Consider the following 22,825-nt stretch of genomic DNA (forward strand, 5'->3'; position numbering starts at 1 on the left):
AAATAAAAATAAGTTATTTTATAGGGCAGCAAACTTAAGAAAAGCATTTTAATGTTATTTATTCAGGTATAAATTATTAATCACTTTAATTAAATATGGAAATCGTTTTGTGCAGGAATTGGTTTTCAGGAAAATTCTTCCATAAAGTGTACTGTTTTCAGAAATTCATTGAACCCTTAAATTTAGCTTTTTGGCTGACTATTTTTCTTTCAAATTTTAACTCTGTGTCTGTGTTGTTTTAAAGTCTTTTCTTTGAATATTTTTTCTTCCCTTTCCCCTTTAACTTTCATCATTTACATAATTTCTGGCTGTCCAGCATTTAGAGTACTTTCATCTAGCTGCAGTTTTGGTGACTTTACTTCAGCTTTTCCTCTCCAGGCTGCCCACAGTAAGTTCTGTTGTCCAGTAGGCATCTTATTAATTTATATCCTTTTTGTGTTGTTTCATGTTTTTTTAGTTATGAAATTATTATCATTTTTAATGATAAGCCTTCATAAATTTGTTTTACCCTCTCTTTTATTAAACTCAGAGTTAAAGGCACAGTTTTTTTATGAAAGTTGATCTAATAATTTGAAATAAAAATTTTCATAAAAATTAAAAATTTAATATTTTGTTTGCTAGCTACTCATAATAGATCATTGTCTTGTAACATATCTATGCTAGTTTTAGCTGATTTTTCTTTAAAACTTAATTTTAAAATGGAGACTTGCTGTGCTGACCAGGTTGACGTTGAACTGGCAATCCTCCTGCCTCAGACTCCTGAGTAAGTCAGATTATAGGCATATGTCATGCCCAGTTTTCTTTGAAACAGCCAGAGTCTAATTCTTGAAGATCAGTTTGTTTGTTTTAGAATGTGAAAGAACTCACCATGGTAGGTCTTTCGCATTTGGGTAACGACCTGTTGTGTTTAAAAGAATATCTGAATTGTGCCTTCCCTTAGTATGTCTGATGCTATTTTGACAGTTTAGGAAAAAAGAACTAATATCTCTGTAGTATTCAAAGCAAAGAATGAAAGGCACTACTGTAGTCTTTGATGAGTGCTTAGAAAAGTCTCTAGGACTGAGAACATACTTTAAGATTTAGCAGGCATTTTGCTATTGACTGATAGGTGAATTGTGCTTTATGATGCAAAAAATTACTGTCATAAACTTTAATTTTTATACTTTGAACTGCATAGTAGGACTTAGTTTTACTCTTAACATTAGGCTGCTGAATACACATTGGTTGTTATGTAGAGTTATGTAATGGCTCTTCACGTTGTTTGTAAACATCACTCGGAGTCTGTTGAAGACCTTTCACGTAATGCTGCTGTCACTCCATGCCACCGCTCCACCTCCATAGATAGATTCTGGTGTGGATTCCAGGGTAGACACTGTCAGGGCCTTATAAAATCAAGTTTCATAATTTGTAAAAGTCACATGATTATCAGTGTTTTTTTATAGGACACCTACCTTAAGCAGAAATGATCACAAGTAATCTACCAGTGAGATTGAGAGAAGCCTAGAAATTTCATGTTTTGTTTATTCTGTTACAGGTGGAAGTGCTGGATCAGTAAATGCTAATTTTGCTCATTTTGATAACTTCCCCAAATCCTCCAGTGCTGATTTTGGAACCTTCAGTACATCCCAGAGTCATCAGACAGCATCAACTGTTAGTAAAGTTTCAACAAACAAAGCTGGTTTACAGACAGCAGACAAATATGCGGCACTTGCTAATTTAGACAATATCTTCAGTGCTGGGCAAGGTATCCATGTGTAAACAAAGCAGATGCTAATTTGTCTAAATTACTTATGTTAAAACCTGAGGAGACAATGCTTTTCTCACTTGTATAGAAGTTATGTGCACAGTGAATGTTTTGAGTAGGGTTGTTGGCACTTTTGCATGTAAAATACCAGAAGACTGAAGATGTAGAAGTTAACTTAAACAATTATTTTCAAAAGAATAATTGAAAATAATGTATTTTTATTTTCAAAAACACGCTTTACTATTCTATGACTATAGTGCTATTTTATAATTTCAATCATATGTGCATTTTGAACTATATTTATTAATAACATTTTGGCATTTTGATGTTCCAACTCATTTTTTTCCTTTGAAACAGGGTTTCTCTGTATAGCCCTGGCTGTCCTGGAACTCACTCTGTAGACCAGCCTGGCCTTGAACTTACAGAAACCTCCCCATTTTTTAAATATATTTTTGTAGTTAGTTTTGGCCTTTAGGCCACTATTTCCCATGTAAAAATGGAAAGCTCAGTGAGAACAGTGGGGATGTGGCCTACACTGGATTCTGCATCTTGTTTTTCTCATCTCTAAACTGAGAGAGATCATACACTTGAATTCTGGGACTTAGATTTTGTGAATTATTGTACACAAAGCATTTAGAGTACTGCCTAGCACAGGAAGCACTTAGTAAATATCTATTTTTTTCATGGAAAATCCTGGAAGAATGGTACTATTAATAGATTATATACATTAGGTCCATCATATAAATTTATGTGTTAATTTGAATGAAACCATCTGTCTCAGAGTTCTTTAAATCCTGTTTAATGTTTAGATCACATCCATGTTGGGGTTACCTGTGTTTCATGGCAAATACGGTTGATGAACTGACAATATAATATTAAAGTTTTGGTGTAACTTTTTTGTTTGTTTGCCTCCAGGAGGTGATCAAGGGAGTGGTTTTGGGACCACGGGTAAAGCTCCTGTTGGTTCTGTGGTTTCAGTTCCCAGTCACTCAAGTGCATCTTCAGACAAGTACGCAGCGCTGGCAGAGTTAGACAGCGTGTTCAGTTCTGCAGCCACCTCCAGTAACGCTTACCCGTCCACGAGTAATGCTAGCAGGTACAGCTTGTCTTAGTCAGCACCCCTGGCTTTGACCTTGGTCTCCATGTCTGAATAACATAGTTAAAAGTGATCTTTGTAGGGTTGTAACTTAAAAATAATTGAGTGGTTTTTAATTGAGTAGTTTTTAGACTTAAATAGTTTTTAAGTTGAAATTGAATGTAACTTGCTGTTTAAAATGTAATTCTTGAGCTTTTGCCATATACTTTTATCAAGTCTTAGAAAATTTTAAATTCTTTTCACTCCTGGATGCTAAATGTACTTGAAAGAACACAAATTTCTAAGTGGACGATTACATATGGTTGTACTCAGCAGTCAAGTTGCGTATGTCAGGGCATGATCTTTAGTCATAAAGACTAAGCAGGAAAATGATCGAGTTTGCAGTTTTAGTTTTTAGTCTGTTTGCACTAAACCCCACTGCTACTGTCAGTTCTCCAGCTCGTTATTGTCATTTAGTATTATAGACTGCACACGCACTGCTTTGCTCACACAGACTTTGTGGAAAGGAGATCCAAAGAGCAGGAAGACTACATGTTTAAAATATCTCCCTTGTGTTAAGTAAGGTCTTGTGAAGTCCAGGTTGGTTATGAGTTCATGGTCCTTTGTCTCCAGAGTGCTTACAGGCATGTGCTTCCAAACCTGGAAGAGCGTTAGATTTTTAACAACTGTTAAAATTTATTGAGAGTGTACAACATTCTAGTTATTTTTTTGTTCCATATCTGTAGATATATCTGCTTTATTGCTATTACTATTTAGTTTATTTCCCTTTGACATCTTTCCTAGAGGGAAATTCTATTTGAGATGAGACAAATTGAATCCAAATAATAAAATTTGTCATTATTTTAGTTTGTTTCACTAGTATTGTCTGTTTTATCTTTAATAATAGTAATAAGGTAGCCATAAGGCTTGGAAACATAGATAAAATCCATGTGATAAATGGATGTTGACATTGTATTGTGATTTATTAGTGGTTTACAAATGTGATCTGTTGTGTTTGAGTTATGTAAGACTCTTTACGGTATCTCTGAGTTCAGACCTCTTTTTTCATAATTCTGAGATGCCAAGTTGATTTGTCAGTGATTTACATTTATATTGATAGTACACAAAATACAAGCAGGCCGGAAAGCCTTGCTGCAGAAATTCTAAGTTAGTATCAAAAGATCACACCAGAGTAGACATTGTGTTTCTACACATAGCACTATTTTATTTCTCATTTTTAAAAAAATGTGTTTCTTTCTGTTGCCTGGGCTAGTGTTGTACTCATGATTCTTCCTCATCCTCTCAACTAACATGTGACACCATTTCTCTTTGCCTTATGAACAGTGTTCATTAGTTTTTCTAACTACTATACTTGATAAAATTGTAGCATTTTCAGCTTACTAGTTTTCTATTAAATGCATTTTCTGTATGTTATCAAGTAGTTTGGATACATAGTAAAACATATGGTCGTCTTGAAAGAAATTTGCTATTTTTAAGTTTTTGGATAAACCAGCTACTCAGTTTATGGTGGCTTGGATTTGAATATTTGTCAGATATTTTTATACAGTGTGATCACTGTAAAGACTGCCCCTTTTGCTGGGGTTAGTGCTCAAGGATAGTACTTGCCCAGCATGCAGATTGCTCTGGATTTGATTCCTGGCACCATGAATGGGCACAAAGGTGCATACCTTTATTGCCAGTACCTGTACGTAGAGGCAGAAAGATCAGAAGTTCAAGGTCATCCTGCATAACAGATTCCTGGCTGGCCTGCGTTATATAAAACCGTATCTCATAAAGGAAACAAAATTTGTTGAAATTAAATGTTAGAATTTTGGGGAATTTGTGCATTCTACCATAAACTTAAAAGTGAAGATGCAGTGAACTTTGACTTTGTGGGGTGGAAAAAGTCCATTGATGGGTTTCAAGTTCCCCATTTCAGGCTAGCCTTTAGGAAACTGCCAGTTTTGGTGTCATAGCAAAGAAAATTAAATGCTATTACTTGTTGTTAAGTATGTGTATAAAATACATGTTCATTCTATACTTCAAACAGATGGTAATATATGCTTGGATTAGTAGACGTATACAAAAACCATTCTTTTTGCTTTAAAATTTCAGTCTTAGATGCATATTTTTTTAAATTATCCCTTTCTATATACTACTGATTGACAGAGACGGCATATGTAAACATTTTTGTTACTGGAATTTCAGTAGTTTTCATAATGTAAACTCATCTTGAGTTACAAATGAAAACGACAGTGATGTTTAGAACAGTTAATTTTGTGTTTCCACATCTTGTGTCCACCTTGTAGGTAGATGACCTTACGTCCTTATTGAATGCTGACTCTTGATCTTCTTTTCAGCAGTGTTTTTGGAACCGTGCCTGTGGGTGCTTCTGCTCAGACACAACCTGCTTCAAGTGGGCCTGCTCCATTTGGGGGTATGTGCTTTTCATAGAGAATGTTTTTAGGGGTGCTGGGAATATAGTAAGAGAGCAGCATTTTATTATCAAAATGTTCACATTTCTGTTTTGAAAAATATAGTGAAGAAAGTTTTAAAATCTTGAGTATGAAGTATTAGGATTTTATAGCATATTTTATACTTTTTTAAAAGCTACGCCTTCTACGAATCCATTTGTTGCTGCTACTGGTCCTTCTGCGGCATCGTCTACAAACCCATTTCAGACCAATGCCAGAGGAGCAACAGGTAAGAAAAAGACAGATCAAGGAACCATAACCATGGGGGAAAGAGTTTATTATTTATTTGTTTATTATAAAGCATACCTAAACAAAAGGCCTTTTTCTACTGAAGCACAGTGCAAGAAAGGGTAGGTGCGTGTGTTCAGAAACACAAGATGGCAGGCAGCTGGGTGTGGTGGCATGTATCTTTCATCCCAGTACTTAGAGGGCTGAGGCAGGAGAATAGTGAGTGTGAGGCCAGCCTGAGCCACATGCAGAGACATTGTTTAATGGGTGATCGAGGCATACACCTTTAATCCCAGCACTCGGGAGTCCAAGGCCAGCATAGTCTACAGAGCTAGTTCCAGATTAGCCAGAGTTATAGAGAAACCCTGTCTGAAAAAAATGAAAGGTGAAAGAAAGAAAGAAAGAAAGAAAGACCTGGTCTAAAAAAAAGACAAATGCTACTGAAAATTTATAAAATTTAGGAATTTAACAGACTTAGGGAGCCTGAGAAGTTATGTTTCAACCCTTCTGCTCCAAATTTTGGTTTTTCAGATAAGGAAGGTCAAATGGGGGCAGAAGAACTTGATTGATAATAGTAGTCCAGCTTGTATGGTGCCAGAATGGCTATCAGTCATTCAGTATTAATAAAACATTTTATAAAAACACTAGGAGATTATATCAGATGAGTAAATTTTGTTATATTAACTCTAATATCTCTTGCCTCTTTTCAGGGTTCCTATTTTATGTTTCTTTGCTTTTTGTGTTTTATAAGATCACGCTATCATCCTCCTGCATCCTAGGTGTGCACTCTTCATTTTAGAGTTCAGTACTTTGTTTATCCTCTCACCGTTTTTTTTTCTACACTTGTTTCACGCCCAAGCCAGTCACATCATTCTTGCATTTCTTCCAGTGTTGTCTTGCTGCCATGGCCTGACAAGGCACACCAGTAGGTGTAATGGTGTGACTAGCTGTCATTTACTCTATCCAGAGCTTTGTTTCTATGTGTTTCAGAGCAAGATTGGAACCACAGCTTTAACACCAATTAATTACAGCAAATGTTGATTTGAAGTTTTAAGAGTATATCATTATAACTTATCTAATCGTTAAGAATAAATAATTATGATAAATATCTTTATTGTTCTCAAGACTAAGAATTATCAAAGTTGAACTAGCATTTTGGTATTTGTCTGTAGCCCAGCAGTGAGGGGCAGAGGAAGATCAGAAGTTAGAGGCCAGTCTGGACCACCACAGGGAGAATCTATCTACAAAGAAGCAAAAATTAGAAATTTTGATACCAGAAATTTTCTTTTACACAAACTCCTTAGTCATAATTTAAGTACTTGGATTTATTTTTTTTTTTTTTTTTGGTTTTTCGAGACAGGGTTTCTCTGTGGTTTTGGAGCCTGTCCTGGAACTATCTCTTGTAGACCAGGCTGGTCTCGAACTCACAGAGATCCGCCTGCCTCTGCCTCTGCCTCCCAAGTGCTGGGATTAAAGGCATGCGCCACCACCGCCCGGCTAAGTACTTGGAATTTTTATCAGATAATTTTTTTAAAAAATGGCTTTTTCAGGGGCTGGTGCAGTGGCCTGATGTGTAAAGGTATCTCTCCATAATCCCTCATGGCCTGGAGCTCACATGGTGGAAGGAGAACCAACTGTCCTAATGTGTGCTGTGTTAAAGTTGCCACAATACATTGTGTAGCTTATAAAGATGCCAAAGAGGAGTCACCGATTGCATCTTGTGTGAGAGTGTACTAACATAGCTCCAGTTAAATGCTGTGCTTAGCATTGCAGTGTGAGCAGTGCTTCCTGGACAGCTAGGGTGTTTGAAGACAGATGCTGTAAATCATCGTGTGTATGTGTGTGTGTGTGCTGTGTGTACTTCAGAGTTAGGGGAACCTCCTACTGCCTTTGAATATGAAATCATTTTAAACGGTAAGATTATATATAAAATCTACAAGGAATATAAGCAATATTTATTTAATTTTGAAGTTTATCAGAAAGAAAATACTATATCTACAAATTTTTATTTCAGACTAATTTTCGGTTTTTTTTTTGTTTTGTTGCCTTTTTTTTTTTTTTTTAAAGAAGGTTTTACTGTGGATCCCTGATTATCCTAGAACTTGGTTTGTAGATCAGACTGGCCTTGAACTCAAAGAACTTTGCCTGCCTTTGCCTTCTGAATTCTGGATTAAAGGCATGTACTACCATTTCTGGCTATTTCAAAGTAATGTTTACATTCTGAGGTGTTTGGAATATATCACATGGCCTGTCCTCCTTCGGACATTATCAGTTGAGTAATCTGCAGTGCTCTGGAGCTACACTGGCCTTAGGAATTCCCAGGCTTTGCATCACTTGGACTCCTCGAGGACTCTTTCTTTCCTCTCAACTGTGTTAACCCTGTGAAGTCCTCTTCTGAGATAGCTCTGGAAGAACAGTGGGTGACAGTTCTGTGCTCTTGAAGATTAAGTACCAACCTCCACTGCCAACTCTGTTTCAGACCAAAGTATGGTGGTGGTTAATACTGGTTAACTGTCACCTTTGACTGAGAAGTTTTAAGATAGTTTTTTAGAGAGAAATTGGAGTAGAGGTGGGGGTGGGGCACTGTGACTGTCCTATAGCATTTGTCTGGAGGTCAGAAAACAGCTTTGGGGATCAGTTCTGTCATTGTGGGGCTTAGGGATTAAACTCAGGCTTGAGGCTTATGCAGTGAACACTTTTATCTGCTGAACCATATTGCTGGTCTTGAGAAGTTTTAAAAACAGTATTCAGTGGGAAAGAGTTCTTTGCCTTAGTAATAAGTGCATAGGAGAATTGCGGAGAAAGCAGAGTTTAGCAAGCATTACTGAGGCAAGACTAGTTGATTTCTGAGAGCTAAATGCGTTGTCCAAACTTTTTATCACAGAACGCTTTTCTTTTCAGCCTTTTTTTGACTTTAAAGATGTGTGTGTGTGTGAGCGCGCGCGCACACACGTGTGTACACATGTGTACATGCATCCATACTCACACGGGTATGTTCAAAAAGTGAGAGAAAACACTGGAAGAATGCCATCTATGTCCTTAGACAGAGTCTCCCAATGGCCTGGAGTTCACCGATTAGGCTAACTCTCTAACCTACAAGCCATAGGGATTCTTGTGTTTCTGCTTTCTTGGTCTGGGATTATCGGCCTGTAATATCTGATAATATCCACATGGATTTTATCATGGAATCTGGGATTGAATTTGGGACTTCATGCTTGTAGGAGCTTTACCAGTTTGTTGTACCATACCTGTAGCCCCCATAATAACATCTGTTTAAATTGGCAAGAAAATTTTTTTCTTGCTTTCCATGTATTAATTCACTGCTGTGCTTACTCTGATAGCAGCCTTGTGAAGCACATGGGTCCCCTTTGCAGACGAGTATGCCAATGTTTATATTAGTTCAGACATAGTAGGGGAAGAAAGTGGCAGAACCAGAACTCAAGAGTTGTTCTCTTCTGTCACCCTGTGACAGATTTCGGTATTCTAAAAAGTGTTCCAGTCTAGAATACGTAGAAATATATTTTAGAAATAACCCTAATCCACACTATTAAACAATGCCAGAACAGAGCTTTAGAATTGAGTAAACTGAGTCTCTCTTGTGTTACTTACACGTGTACATGTAGTTCTGCCCTCCTGTATACCAGGTGAGTTGTACACAGCATGCGTTTCACCAATCAGTCAATCATGATGCTTATTTAAGTAGACCAAAGGTGCTAGACTCACTTTCTCATTTTGTATGTTTAATGATTTTTCTCCTCATAATTCATAACTCATTTAAGTTATTTTTAGGTAGTTCTAGATAATATCTTGATTTTTAAAGAAAACATTCTTGCCGGGCGGTGGTGGTGCACGCCTTTAATCCCAGCACTCTGGAGGCAGAGGCAGGCGGATCTCTCTGAGTTTGAGGCCAGCCTGGTCTACAAGAGCTAGTTCCAGGACAGGAACCAAAAGCTACAGAGAAACCCTGTCTCGAAAATCAAAAAAAAAAAAAAAAAAAAAAAAAAGGAAACATTTTTGTGTTATTTTGTCCAAGACTTGGATTTTCAGTTGGTCAAGAAAAGGTTTTCGGATGTGTCTCATGATGCTGTGTGGGTATGTGTGTGTGTGTGTTGAAATAAGGTTTCATGTAGCCTAGGCTAGCCCTGAACTTACTTTGTAGCTGAGGCTGTCGTTTGAACTACTCATTTTCCTGCTTCCACCTCTAAACTGTTGTCAGGATTTCAAATGTATGCCCTCATGCCTGGCTCTCACTGTGCCATTTTTAAGGTTATAGTTATATCTTCACATGATAAAACAGAGCTAAAATTACTTTTGTTTTGAGACAGTCTTACTGTGCAGGCCTGGTAGGTCTGGAATTCATTATATAGGATAAGACTGGCCTCAAATTCAAAGATCATTCCCCTTCCCCATGCTGGAATTAAAAGTATAGACTGATGTACTCAGCTGTGAAGGATTATTTTTAAAAATATATTTCATCAGTTTTTCTTCACTTGGTATTTATTGTTCTAAACTGTTAAAAACGACATATTAAAATTTTATGAATATAATTGAATGAGAGGTCTCTTTTTGTGGGTGAGTTTCTGTTGTATATTCCTGTGACACCCAGTGGGCAACACTGTGTTCTAACTCTAGAGCTCTTTAATGAAACCAGTTAACTTTTACTTTAACAGTAACTGTACATAACTTAATTGACCTTGGTCTCTTTATGGCTTCCCATAAGGCCTTTCTGGAGCAATGCATTCTCAAGTGTTCCCTCACGCTCATTTTGGTAGGTGGCCACAACTAGATTTCTGTGGCAATTTGTCTAGCTGCTTGTGGAAGCTTCTGCTAGTGTTTTGGATCCTTGCATGTGAAATTAAGTTATTTCCATGTTTTAATATGGAGTGGGCATGGATGTGTGGCATCAAGGTCATGTTGTATTAAAAGTAACATGAAAATCCTATGTAATGATTTATATTTTAATACTGAAAAGCATTATTGCTTACCTCCATGGTCACACTAGAATGTTAATAGCTATTTTGATTATTTTAATTACGTTTAAATTCTTAGTACTTTAAGTGATACCTTTTGATGTACCAAATCATTTTCCTGCTTTCTCTCCTGGAGTTGGTTTTGCCTAACTGTCCAAGCTTTGCTTTGAGTGCTTTCAGCAGTGACTTGTCAGTTGCTTCAGTGCATCTGTCTGCAGTGAAACCTCTTGTCTCCCCCGCAGTGTGCTTAGGCTTTCTTCCGTTCACTTGCTTCCCAGTAGCCTGTTCTTCTCTCTTTCTTTTCTTTTCCTCCCTCGCTGCCAAGTAGTAAAGAAATTAAAAAGAAAAGAAACTGTCTATAGTCTAATTAGGTTCATTGAGCAAATTCACATTGTCAAACATTAGGATTGCTGTAACAGACTTTTCAGTGTGTTTGGTTTTTTGGTAAGAACATCTTGTGGAGTGTTTTTAGTATTCAATTTCTTCAACTTGAATCAGTCACCTTTGAAATCAGGAAATTCAATAAATTAATAGGCTTTTACAGTATTTCATTGTATCCTTAAGCAGTAGTGTACAGTTAAAGCACGTTGCTGTCACGTATTTCACTAAGTCCCTCCCTGTAACGAGCATGTCATCGGCTCATGGGAAGATGCTATTTTACGTATTTCCTGCCAGTTACTCACATAGTGTCCTGCTGTTGCACATCTTTAAAGTGAGAGTTTGTTCATAAATATCCTTGCTTATGTAAATAGGGCATGATGTAGGCATGCCACATAAACATTGGTGATTTCCACTTGGATTCCAGCTCATGCTCTACACACCAGCACAGCAAGCCAAGGAAGAGCTAGTAACGTGGACATGGGACCATGTGCCTGATAGTCTTCCGTCTCTTCTAAAAATGCCCTTTGCACTTCTTTTCCAATCTTCATACATTTACACCAACTTCTGCAGCTGAGTAATCCCAGATATCCTCCAATCACTTCCAGAGTTTGAAATGGGAATGTAGAAGTATATGTTTATATGTATGTGTATGTATACATATGTAAGACTGTATATAGGCACACATATAATTAATAGGAACTTACTATAATAACATTAATGTTTTAAATAGAATTCCGTTTTTTGTCTTTGGCTGTAGTTATAAAAACCAGTTTTGAACGCCCTGCCTTTTACCGTAGTTGTCCTATAAATTGTCTATTTTTAATGAACTCTTTTGAAGAGGTCTTAAATTTCTTTTCTTCAGAATCATGAACCCTTAGTAATTAAAGTTTGGTTGTTTTTTTAAATTAGACATAGGAGAACAGCCTCAAATCCAGGATGTATAATCCTATACACATCACAGTATGACTGTCTTCTGAAGGCAGGCTATTGTTTGGCTTTAGGTAATTGCTTAGGGAAGTTTTTTTTGGGGGGGGGGTGGATTTGAAATGATAGCGTTTGTACTTTCTTCCTAGTCACTGCATTTTCAGAACAGAAATTCTTAGGTTATGTTACAGTTGCAGTAGACAGTGTTATTCTATACTTACTGTGTCAGGATTTGGGGCTTTCAGATGCCCTCAATATGTGTCTTAGTGTTTTCAAGGTAAGTGTTGAGTGTTCCACGCTGTTAACTGCTGTGTGTGTCTCTGACCTGTTCTTTTTTTCTTTTGCCAGCGGCTACCTTTGGCACCGCATCCATGAGTATGCCAGCAGGATTTGGCACTCCTGCCCAGTACAGTCTCCCCACCAGCTTTAGTGGCAGTTTCCAGCAGCCCGCCTTCCCAACCCAAGCAGCTTTCCCTCAGCAGCCAGCTTTCTCTCAACAGCCCAATGGTAAGCTTGAACGTTTGGCTGTCTGTCTACAGGATGTAGACAGTGCTCTTTACATAGTGTGATGTTAAGTGCTTGAGACTATCTTACGATTGCCATAGTCTTATGCACTGAGTGTTAGCTACAGAAGAGAGCCTTTCGGAGTTCAGGCCATACGTGTGAAGGTTTTATTGTGGTTTTGTAAATTTCCTTGACCGTATGTTAGGAAACATCAGTGACTGTAAAGCTCTTCTCGGAATCACCTGTGTCTTTGTCTTATAAGTCCATCTTGTGTTCTCATGTATTTCTTGATTGAAATGGAGATTATATTTTTGTGAAGAATGGTTGTTGCTGTGCCTTTTTGGTATAGGTGTATGCTATAGATGAACACTTTTTTTTTCTTTTTTTGGTTTTTCGAGACAGGGTTTCTCTGTGGCTTTGGAGCCTGTCCTGGAACTAGCTCTGTAGACCAAGCTGGTCTCGAACTCACAGAGATCTGCCTGTCTCTGCCTCCCGAGTGCTGGGATTAAAGGCGTGCGCCAAGTAGGTGACAGTGGTGCCCTTTTTATAACAGGCTAGGAGATTACTCAGCCTTTCTTCTTACCTAGTTTCTTACTTGCTGAAGTTTGAAATCCGTACATTTCAAGAATGTCCTTGGATCTCAGACATTATATAGTAGTTAGGAAATACATAGCATAGAATAGTCATAAATGATAACTTGTTTCTATTGACTTGTGCACATGACCCTCTCATAGTCACACACTCATCAGTCAGCCAGCTCCTTTGAAGGTCAGTGACCTACTGTGGGCTGAGTTAGATTGTTTTCAGAGCTCTGAGGCTCTTGATACACGCCATAGAATGCTTGTCTTCGGTGTCCAAAAGACAGGCGACCTAAGTTTGCATTTCAGTTTGTCATCTGGGAAGAATTTATATAAAACTAGGACTGTCTTGGTGGCAGTGTAGCTTGTAACTGATGAGTTTTGTGTTTTGTGTTTTTTTTGTTTGTTTTTTAAATAAGGTGCAGGTTTTGCAACATTTGGACAGACAAAACCTGTGGTAACCCCTTTTGGTCAAGTTGCAGCTGCTGGAGTGTCTAGTAATCCTTTTATGGTGAGTGAATTTCAGCTTTAAAACACCTTAAAAATAAGTTATATTTTATTTTTAAACTAGAGAAAACAGAACGTGACTATTCCTGCATACAACTTAGTGCTCTGTTAATATGGTGTTCTAGACTATGTATGGCCCTTGGAATGTCTGTAAGAAGTTATGGACAGCAGATGAGCTGTTTTATAATGTGAAATGCATGCACTCTAGTCAGAATTACACTCGGAGAATCCATTGGATTTAAGGGAAAGCATCTTAAGAACAAGATGTTTTTTAGATTTGAACTGAGAAGTACTCCTGTTAGGCGCCAGGTCCCTTTTAGGCACTGTTGAAGCTCTGCATATGTGACGTGAGCCCACGTGAAAGGACGGGGATCTGGAACAAGTGATAGGTGATTTTATACTTTGTTGGCTGCAGCAGTGATGAATAAGTGATGTCAATTAAAAATTCTTAATAAAAATTTGAATGAATTTATAAATTTAAGTACAATTTAATGCTTTCATCTTCTACAAACATCATTTCTGTTTATTTTGTCCGTGTGTTTTTTCCAATAGACTGGTGCACCAACAGGACAGTTTCCAACAGGAAGCTCATCAACCAATCCTTTCTTATAGCCTTATATAGACACTGTACTGGAACGAACTTTTATGTGATCATATTACATCTCTCCGCCTCTTGCCCTGTTGTCTTGTTTCACTGATCTTAGCTTTAAACACGAGAGAAGTCTTTGAAAAGCCTGCATTGTGTATTAAACACCAGGTAATACGTGCAAAACAGAGGGCTCAGCAACAACTTTTCACTTGTGAATTGGCAGGAAAAGGTAGCGGCATCATGTATGTTAAAATTTGGCTAATATTAAGTTATTGCAGATCCCACATTCATTATGCTGCAGTACTGTACATACTTTTCTTAGAAATTAGCTATTTGTGCATATCAGTATTTGTAACTTTAACACATTGTTATGTGAGAAATGTTACTGAGGAAATAGATCAGCCACTTTTAAGGTGCTGTCATATATCTTGGAATGAATGACTAAAATCATTTGAAGCATCGCTTCTGAAAAGTTCAAAGTCAAAATTGGAAGGTTTTATTCATTCTTGAATTTTTCCTTCTGAAGAGCTCTTCTATTTATACACGGCTAAATTCTTTAAAGATGTGGAGGACACCTGTCTGCAGAATAAAGCTGATCATGTTTTGCTACAGTTTGCAGGTGAACAAAATAAATATTAGAAAATATGCTATTGTTTTTGTGTTTTTGCTGCAATGCCTTTACCAAAGTGGCCTTAAATAATGAGTGGAGAGTTGAGAACATCTTGAATTCTTAAAGACTTCTAGTGACTAACTTTTTTTAAAAGGCCATTTAGAAAATTTATTGAAACTACTAGGACTGCTATATTCAGGACTGCAACAGTAGAAAAGCATTTAAATGTAGCTTGTCAGATTCACCATGCTACTTCTGATTTCTCTGCAACTTCTTAATTTTGTGAAATTTGTAAATATGGAGAATTTGCATGTATGTGTATTTACAAATATTTTTTAAAGATCTTGAATTCTCAGACTGCAAAAGGCCTATTTTAACTATTTTTTTTTCTGTTCTCCATTTTAATTGTTGTTGAATGTATTGGGAGCAGACATGCATTGACTGTGACTTGATGGCACCTGAGTTCCTCTCCTGCCCCCATTTTCCAGACAGACTGATAACTATCTATAGAACATTTGTTTGTTTGTTTTGGGGTAAAGCAACAGGAACCCAATGTTACCTTAAAGTGATGAAATAATTTGTGTATAAAGGTAGCAATACTAAGTTTAGTTTATCTTTTTGTTAATATTCAAATGAACTTGTTTAATTATTTATATGTAGTAATGCCTCGTTCATCCCAAGATAATCTGGCCCTCTCATCAAAACGAAACACAACTAAGAGAACTGAAATCATTAAAAAAATGCTTTGAAAACACCCCTAAGTCATGATTCTGTATGTAGAACATACATGTTTCTTTGAATGTGAGAGTTTAATAATTTGATGTACTGGCCCATAGCATATTTGTGTTGATGAAAAGAAGGGGTCCAAAGCAATGATGGAGAGCGTGCACTGCCAAAGTCTGTAGGGACAGCCATCGAGAGGACAGCGGTAATAGTACATCTGGTAATGACTGTGCATCCAAAAAGCTAAAATTGCATACACAGTATGGAATGCCTGTAGCATCAGTCTGCTCAGACATTTTATCAGATGCATTCACACTGGTGGCTGTCACTGTCGCGCCCGAGTCGGGGTTCACTGGGCCGCAGTCTGCCGCCCTTCTTACCATGTAGTAGACAAAGGACATGCCCGAGTCTCAGCCCCTGAGACTCCCGTTACCACTGCTCAGGCTCAGCTACACTTTGGGCATAGTCTTGAGTTCTTTGTACATTTTGGGGTCTTCATCTATTTTCATGGAAGGAGAATTTGAATGTCTTTAACTGTTTGAGATTGTATTAGATTCAAATCAGACTATATAATTGTAGGCCATTATCCAGACAGCCCATCAGGCTTCCCATCTATTAAGTAAATTAAACAGTTGTTATCAAAATAGTTTTTAAAGACTTATTTTTTTCTAGTAGATCTTGAGATTTGTAATTAAATGGGGAACCTGTACTACTGACTTTTAGTGAGTGCTCATAAACAAAATATAAAATCTTAGATTCAGAATAGCTCCAGTGTTAAAGATCTTTCTCTTAAAAATCTTTTAGATTTAAGTTTGTTTTGCTTCTAGTTTAGTTACTGTCTTGAGCATGTGAAGGACAGTGCTCATCCCTTCTGCTTGAAACACGTTTCCTGTTCTGTCTTTGATCAGAAATGAATTTGTCTTTTAGGGTGGCAAAAACTGTGTTTAAAAATGTTTTTATGACGCAGGAAATGTTTTATTTTAGATTCTTTTGAAAATAGAGGACAGGTTGTCATTTTCTTCCATAAAATAATTTGTTTTGTAAGTAAGACACCCCTTATCTGGGAGGTGCTTTGTTAGTAGTCGTTCTTGCCAGTTGCAAAGTTGGGAGCATTTCTGAAACATGTTTTATGTTTATAGTTTTTATAACTGTTAAGATCCCCCAAAGAGCTTTTGTTTATGAAACTTGAATTTTTCATGAGTTATATTGCAAGTCAGTACAGAGGAATTTCTAAAATGTAACTTTTAAATGTAGTTGTAATAGTCCTGTTACTTGTGAACCTAGATATTTGGTGTAAGATAACTTTTCCAGAATGAAGACAAACACTGTTGGTCTGCCACCTTTTCAGTGCCAGGCTAAGTAGACCTGAGATCCTCATGCCGTTTATATTCAGACTCTCCATCATCGGCAGGAAAGAACTGGAAGCTGCACTCTGCGTGTGGAATCCAGGTGGTGAGAAAGGCGCACACCATCTTAGAACTAGAGCAAGAGCAGTGAGACCTGGGGCAGCTCTTCTCAGGGCCCCGGATAACGTTTTGAGAACACGGCACTTTAATGTGATGAGACCTTGCCCCATCTGAACTTCAAGGGGTTGTTTGGGAAAAAGTGAAATTCCAGTTGAAATCTTAAACTTTTTAACACTATTAACTACTTTAACTAAATAGCGGTGATATTGTGGGTGTGGAGTTTTAACACCCTTTCATATATCAGGTGCTCACTGAGTAGTTTCCTTCTCAGCTCATGTAGTGGAATCTACAAGACAGAACAGGTAAGCTAGTTACAGCTCTTATTCTTGGGAGAAGGTACTGTTGGATTAAATTGTGCTTTCTTATTTAGATGTGGCTAGATTCTCTTTAATTTGAAATTTAAGTTACTTCCTGTATTTCTCAAAGTGTTTAAATCATTTAACATGAATTTTTTTATACTTTGCTAAACCAGTACCATTTGCTCTGTAGAGTCTGTTTTGTTTGTTTTTGTTCTTTTTTGACAGGGTCTCTGCATGGTCCTGACTGTCCTTGGAACTCACAGAGAGCTACCTCTGCCTCCCAAGTACTGGGATTAAAAGTGTGCTTCGCCACCCCCACCCCAGAGTCTTACTCACCCTTAGAGTGGTGGAGTAAGTGATGAGACAGCCTTATACCTCAAGTTAACAGTGACTCTTGGTGTGGGGAAGCTTTCCTTTATTTATGTAGTCTTTTCGCCTTACGGTTTTAAAATTACTTTTTAAAGGAAATTTTAAAATTGTATAAATTAGCTTATTGTATTGAATTTATCCCCAAGCCAGTTGAACTTTGTCTATTCTAAAGCAGTATCATTAATTTGCTTTTCATGTAGTTGTATTTGAACAAATGAAGGAATGACTGGGGTGTACCTCGGAGGTTACTGGTGTTTCCCAGCTATCTCTGAAGAACAGGAACCTACTTTGTAGCAACAGGCTTATTTGACTAGCAGTCTGATGTCATGAAAGGCAGTTTGAAAGATACGCGAGTAGATGTCTTTAGCCCCAGTTAGACCACTACAGCTCAGTTGTGATGTGTGATCCTACAGCTCATTCACTAGTTTTATCAGCCCTTTGATGATTGCATGCAAGCTTCAAAAACCTTTAGTTTGATATTACTAGTGATTTATTCTGTAAGAGTCTGGACACTAGTTTAACATTCTTGAAAGGACACTGCGCTGTGAAAGATTTGAAGAAGATGATGGTCTTTTCTGGTATAAGGCTATACAGGAGCTGTGATTTGTGATCGGGCACAGTGGTTCTCAAGACTTGACCTTGAATCCCATGGGTGGAGTGGACTTGAAGGAATCCTGAAGAACACCCGCACCCAAGTGTTATTGGTTACACATTCCAGTGCTCCACTAAGCCTTTAAAAAGGTATACCTCGAATAGGTCTCTGACACCTTTTCTTTTCACATAGGACTTGATGTTGCTTTTTTCCAATGAAGACTTCCGCCAACATGGTACACCTGGTATCCTATCCATATTTTCTGTCTCTAGTTTCATTGTCCAGCAATGAGAACAGAATGTTATGATTCAGAATTTTGTAAAAAGTAAGAAAGAATCCCAGACAGAACATTTTATTTGCTACTAAACATTGCCATTTGATCAAATTTTAAATTGGTATGTTCTCCAAAATCTTGATCACTTGTTATGTAAGTTACAGTCTAAACAAATACTCAAGGAGCCTTGTGACTATGACTATTGAGTCAGTGGCTTGAGGCAGCAAACGTTGTAAACTTAACAATAGTCAGTGTTCCTAGAATGTGGTGAGTAGAGCCAGGTTTTTAAAGGCTTAGACATTCTTATATGTTCTAAATGACATGCGTAGAATGTTTACAGTTGTGCAGTGTACACGGTATATGGTGAACACAGACTTACCCACTCTCACATACAGTTTTTATTGTCTTCATGGTCTTCAGCATGCTGTCTTTCATTATCTCCGTCTATGCATGCCTTTCATGGTTCTGCCTTTGTTTTAACTTGGACACCTTTCTGTTTACCACTCACAGCACTACCCCATCTTGTGCATGGCATCAGGATCCAGGAATGGATGGCCTTTTGGAGGAACACTTTTTAAGATACATATGCTTGGGCGAAAATTCTTGATTTTTGTCTGATAAGAAACTTTTCATAAAACAGATAATTTTATTTTGCAACTCACCAGATTTTTAAATTTGTTTTTGTATTTCCATCTGAGAAATTTTTCAGATCTCAATTCTTTCCTAAACTACGTGGAAAATCCCAGCTTTTAAATTAAGTCACAAGGCCATTCCGTGTGCTCTGACTGAGAGACTTGAGGAAGCTCTTGTCTGTTTTACACCTCACTCTTTCTGTCATCGCCCACCCCCACCTGTGACTCCTGCTGTTTCTGAAAGAATGGCCTGAAGTCTGTTTTATAGTTTGTCAGTATTCTGCGTCTCTGCCTCATTCACATCAGCTTGGAGAATGAATTTTGTGTTCGTAAAAAGAAAGTACAGTCTGCTTGTTCACAACTAGAATTCACTCCTTGTCTTCAAAACCAAGTTAGCTTTTGCTTTGGAAAGCATTGGGGAACAAGTCCAAAAGTTTGGATTCTGATTTCTTATAGAAATTAATATGCATTTAGTATAGTTATGCATAGGATTTGCTTCCTAGAAAAGTTTGTTTTTAATGAGGAACACTATGAAATAATGGATAAAATAGCAGTAACTGATTAAATAACTTACTCTATTTGAAGGGAAAAAGTATAGAATAGGGAAGGAGCTGTCTGGCTGTGGGCTATGTATGTTTGGAAAATGTTCATGGTAAGGTTTTTTTTTTTTTTTTTTTTTATTTTTCGAGACAGGGTTTCTCCGTAGCTTTTGGTTCCTGTCCTGGAACTAGCTCTTGTAGACCAGGCTGGCCTCGAACTCACAGAGATCCGCCTGCCTCTGCCTCCCGAGTGCTGGGATTAAAGGCGTGCGCCACCACCGCCCGGCCATGGTAAGGTTTTTAAAGCTCAGTCTGAGTGCGGGAATTGGTTTTAGGTATTTAAAACACTGATTATGATAATTATATCATTCCATTTTTGGAGATTCTGAAGATTGAAACTTTGATCTTGCACATGCTAGGCAAATGCTCTACAGATAAGTCTAACTAATTTCTTGTTCATTGTGAAATACTGCTAAAAAAATAAAGACACGACTTTGCATACCATTTGGGATGGCCTCTTCAATTGTGTCTTCAAATAACAACAGTGCCTGAGAAGTTGAAAGCAGTACCTCTGTTGTACCAGTCATAGCACATATTCCTGTATTGCATATGCGGTTAGAGAACATGTAGGCTAGAGGTTAAGCGTTTTTGCTCATAGTGAAGGATAGTTCGGTGTCTCTGGTGACATAGTCAGAGGCTCCCCCGTACCTGCTTCCTACAGAAATGGCTTTTTCTTGGCTTAGTTTCACCGTATGTCTGGATTGGAATGTTTGTTTGATGGAATCTAGTAGCTTCATTGAGTGAGTCTATTGCTTTAAAAAGCAAAATAAAAGCTCCCAAGGTCCCAGGGAGGAGCAGAAGGAGGGAGAACATGAGCAAAGAATTCGGGACCACGAGGCGTGCATCCACCCACTGAGACAGTGGAGCTGATCTACGGGGAACTCACCAAGGCCAGCAGGACTGTGACCGAAAAAGCATGGGATAAAACCGGACTCTCTGAACATGGCGAACAATGAGGGCTGATGATACACCAAGGACAATGGCAGGGGGTTTTGATCCTACTTAATGTGCTGGCTTTGTGGGAGCATAGCCAGTTTGGATGTTCACCTTCCTAGATATGGACGGAGGGGGGAGGACCTAGGACTTACCACAGGGCAGGGAACCCGGACTGCTCTGTGGACTGGAGAGGGAGGGGGAGAGGAGTGGGGGGAGGGGGAGAAGGGTGGGAGGAGGGGGAGAAGGGTGGGAGGAGGGGAAGGGAAATAGGAGGCTGGGAGGAGGTGGAAACTTGTTTTTGTTTATGTTTTTTTTTCTTCTTTTCGCAATAAAAAAAAAAGCAAAATAAAAATCCTAGTTTTTATCCTGTTCTCTTGAGATCTGTGGAAGTTGTAAAATACCAGGTGTGGTGGTATACACCCGTAATTCTAGCACTGTGGAGGCTGACCACATAAGACTGTTCCTCCCCAAGCCTCCAAAAAGGTTTTAAAGGACTAATTGGAATCTTTACAAGATTTCCACAATTTAAAATGTTTGTGGTTGTCACTGTTGGTGCACAGCCAACAGTGGCCTAGCTTACTACCTCCTTGGCCAGCTCCTTACGTCCTCTGCTGGGACCTGCCCACCGCCATCGGGGATGGCTCCCGGCCCTCCATAAAGTTATCTCAGGAGGATTACAGGGTACACAGATAAAACAGTGGGAACAGCTCGAGTAATGGCACGTGATACTAAGTATGTCTTTTGTAATTCAATCTTGGCAAGTTTACACCTGTATAAATTGCATTTTGGATATTGACATACACCCATCCAGTTATTTTTTAAAATGTCAAGTCTTTCCAACGTACATAACAAAATGTAGTCTTTGACTACAATGCTTGGACTCGAACCCAGGGTTTTGTGCCTTCTCACCAAGCCTTCCAACACTGAACCACCCTCCAGTGTTTGTATTTTTTCAAATAGTCTTTCTAAATAGGAAAGAAATATTAGAAGGCTTGGATGAGCCCACTAGAATGTGCAGGTCTCAGCCAGTTTCTAGCCCAGTTCGTTCCTGGAAGGCTGCCAATTCTCTCATGTTTGGACAGAGCTGTCTAGATAGTCTTAGTTGCTAGAATAACAAGACTGGATGCTTTTGGAATCCTATGTCTTAACCAATTTTGATTGTAAATACTTGTCAAATTGATGGTTTGATGGTGTTAACTGATATTTGTGTTATCTAATACTTTATATTTTGTGAATTATAATGTGAGATTGGCCACCCTTTTTTGTTTTGCAGATTACTTCTGGGATTTTGCCCGATTTTTTAGTATGACCCTTTTGCAGTTTGATTTATGAGCCTGAGGATGTAGCTCAGTGGCACAGCAGTTACGCTGTGTGTGTAAGGACCTAGATCCAAGCCTTGTTGCACAGACATTGAGCCTTTTTGTATGCTAACGTTTAGTAAAGTCACGTGGAGTTGTGTTTTGTAAGTATCTTCTGTTTCTGGTCTTCGTAGATGTGTCTTTGTAAAATCATACCTCTTGGTATTTTCTATAATTTTGATTTTATGCTAGAAACCCTTTATGAAACCATTGGTATACAACCATTCACTTAATTCTCCTGTGTTTCTGTGGCTAGGTTAGGTTTAATAATTCAGAGTTGATAAATCTTAAGTTGCTGGAGAGAAAAATCTTGTGTTGACTGCATAATTAATATCCAGTTCTCATGGAAACGTACAGCACAAGGCTGTGAAGCTGTTGGACGTCCACCCAGCAGCACTGTCCTGATGCATATAATGAGTCCAGCTTCCAAGTTAGAAAACCCAAAGCAGATGTAAAGAGCAGCCGGAAGAGGAAAGACAGCATGGATGGGAGGATATAGGCCATGCAGTAGTACTTTTTTCTATATGCTGCGTGTGGGCAGTCAGACTCTTAAAAATTCCAGCCAGTGTCCTCACATTCTTAGTGCTAGCTCTATAGATGTACATCAGCTGCCCTTGCTAATTTTAAAATAGGGAATGTTTAAAAAAATAGGGAATGTTTGGGGCTATAATAGTAACCTGCTTACTTGGGGAGTTGCATGATTTAGTGGGAATTTGATGTAATGAGAGCTGGGTGAAAAAAGAATGCTCACTTAGTTGCTCTAAACACCAGTAGCACAGACACTGAGATCAACAATAAAAAGGACCTGCTGAAATTGAAAAGCTTCTGTAAGGCAAAGGACATAGTCAATAAGACAAAAAGGCAGCCTGCAACATGAGAAGTGTCTTCACCAACCCCACATATGACAGAATGGTTAAGATAAAAACGCTAATGACAGCTTATGCTGGAGAGGATGTGGGTAAGAAGAGCCCTCCACTGCTGGTGGGAGTGCAG

At 38.2% G+C, this 22,825-nt stretch overlaps 1 protein-coding gene across 9 annotated transcripts in view; it reads left to right on the forward strand.

Annotated features, from left to right (window-relative positions):
• The window catches only part of Agfg1 (ArfGAP with FG repeats 1), a 46,266-nt gene extending 31,647 nt beyond the window's left edge, over positions 1-14,619 (forward strand). For 2 of the 9 annotated variants that reach the window (XM_041649596.1, XM_041649603.1), the window contains 8 exons: positions 1,535-1,744; positions 2,660-2,840; positions 5,180-5,256; positions 5,430-5,522; positions 10,242-10,289; positions 12,145-12,303; positions 13,298-13,389; positions 13,938-14,619. In XM_041649596.1, the coding sequence (XP_041505530.1) occupies positions 1,535-1,744; positions 2,660-2,840; positions 5,180-5,256; positions 5,430-5,522; positions 10,242-10,289; positions 12,145-12,303; positions 13,298-13,389; positions 13,938-13,997 (920 nt within the window). In that variant the 3' untranslated portion in view covers positions 13,998-14,619. The remainder of the gene's footprint in view (positions 1-1,534; positions 1,745-2,659; positions 2,841-5,179; positions 5,257-5,429; positions 5,523-10,241; positions 10,290-12,144; positions 12,304-13,297; positions 13,390-13,937) is intronic. The other 7 variants (XM_041649599.1, XM_041649604.1, XM_041649598.1 and 4 more) reach the window with 6 other exon arrangements.
• Positions 14,620-22,825: the final 8,206 nt, after the last annotated feature.

Source organism: Microtus oregoni, unplaced genomic scaffold, assembly GCF_018167655.1.
Source record: "Microtus oregoni isolate MIOR12 unplaced genomic scaffold, Mior012 000004F_ref0000308, whole genome shotgun sequence".
Classification (NCBI taxonomy): Eukaryota; Metazoa; Chordata; class Mammalia; order Rodentia; family Cricetidae; genus Microtus; species Microtus oregoni.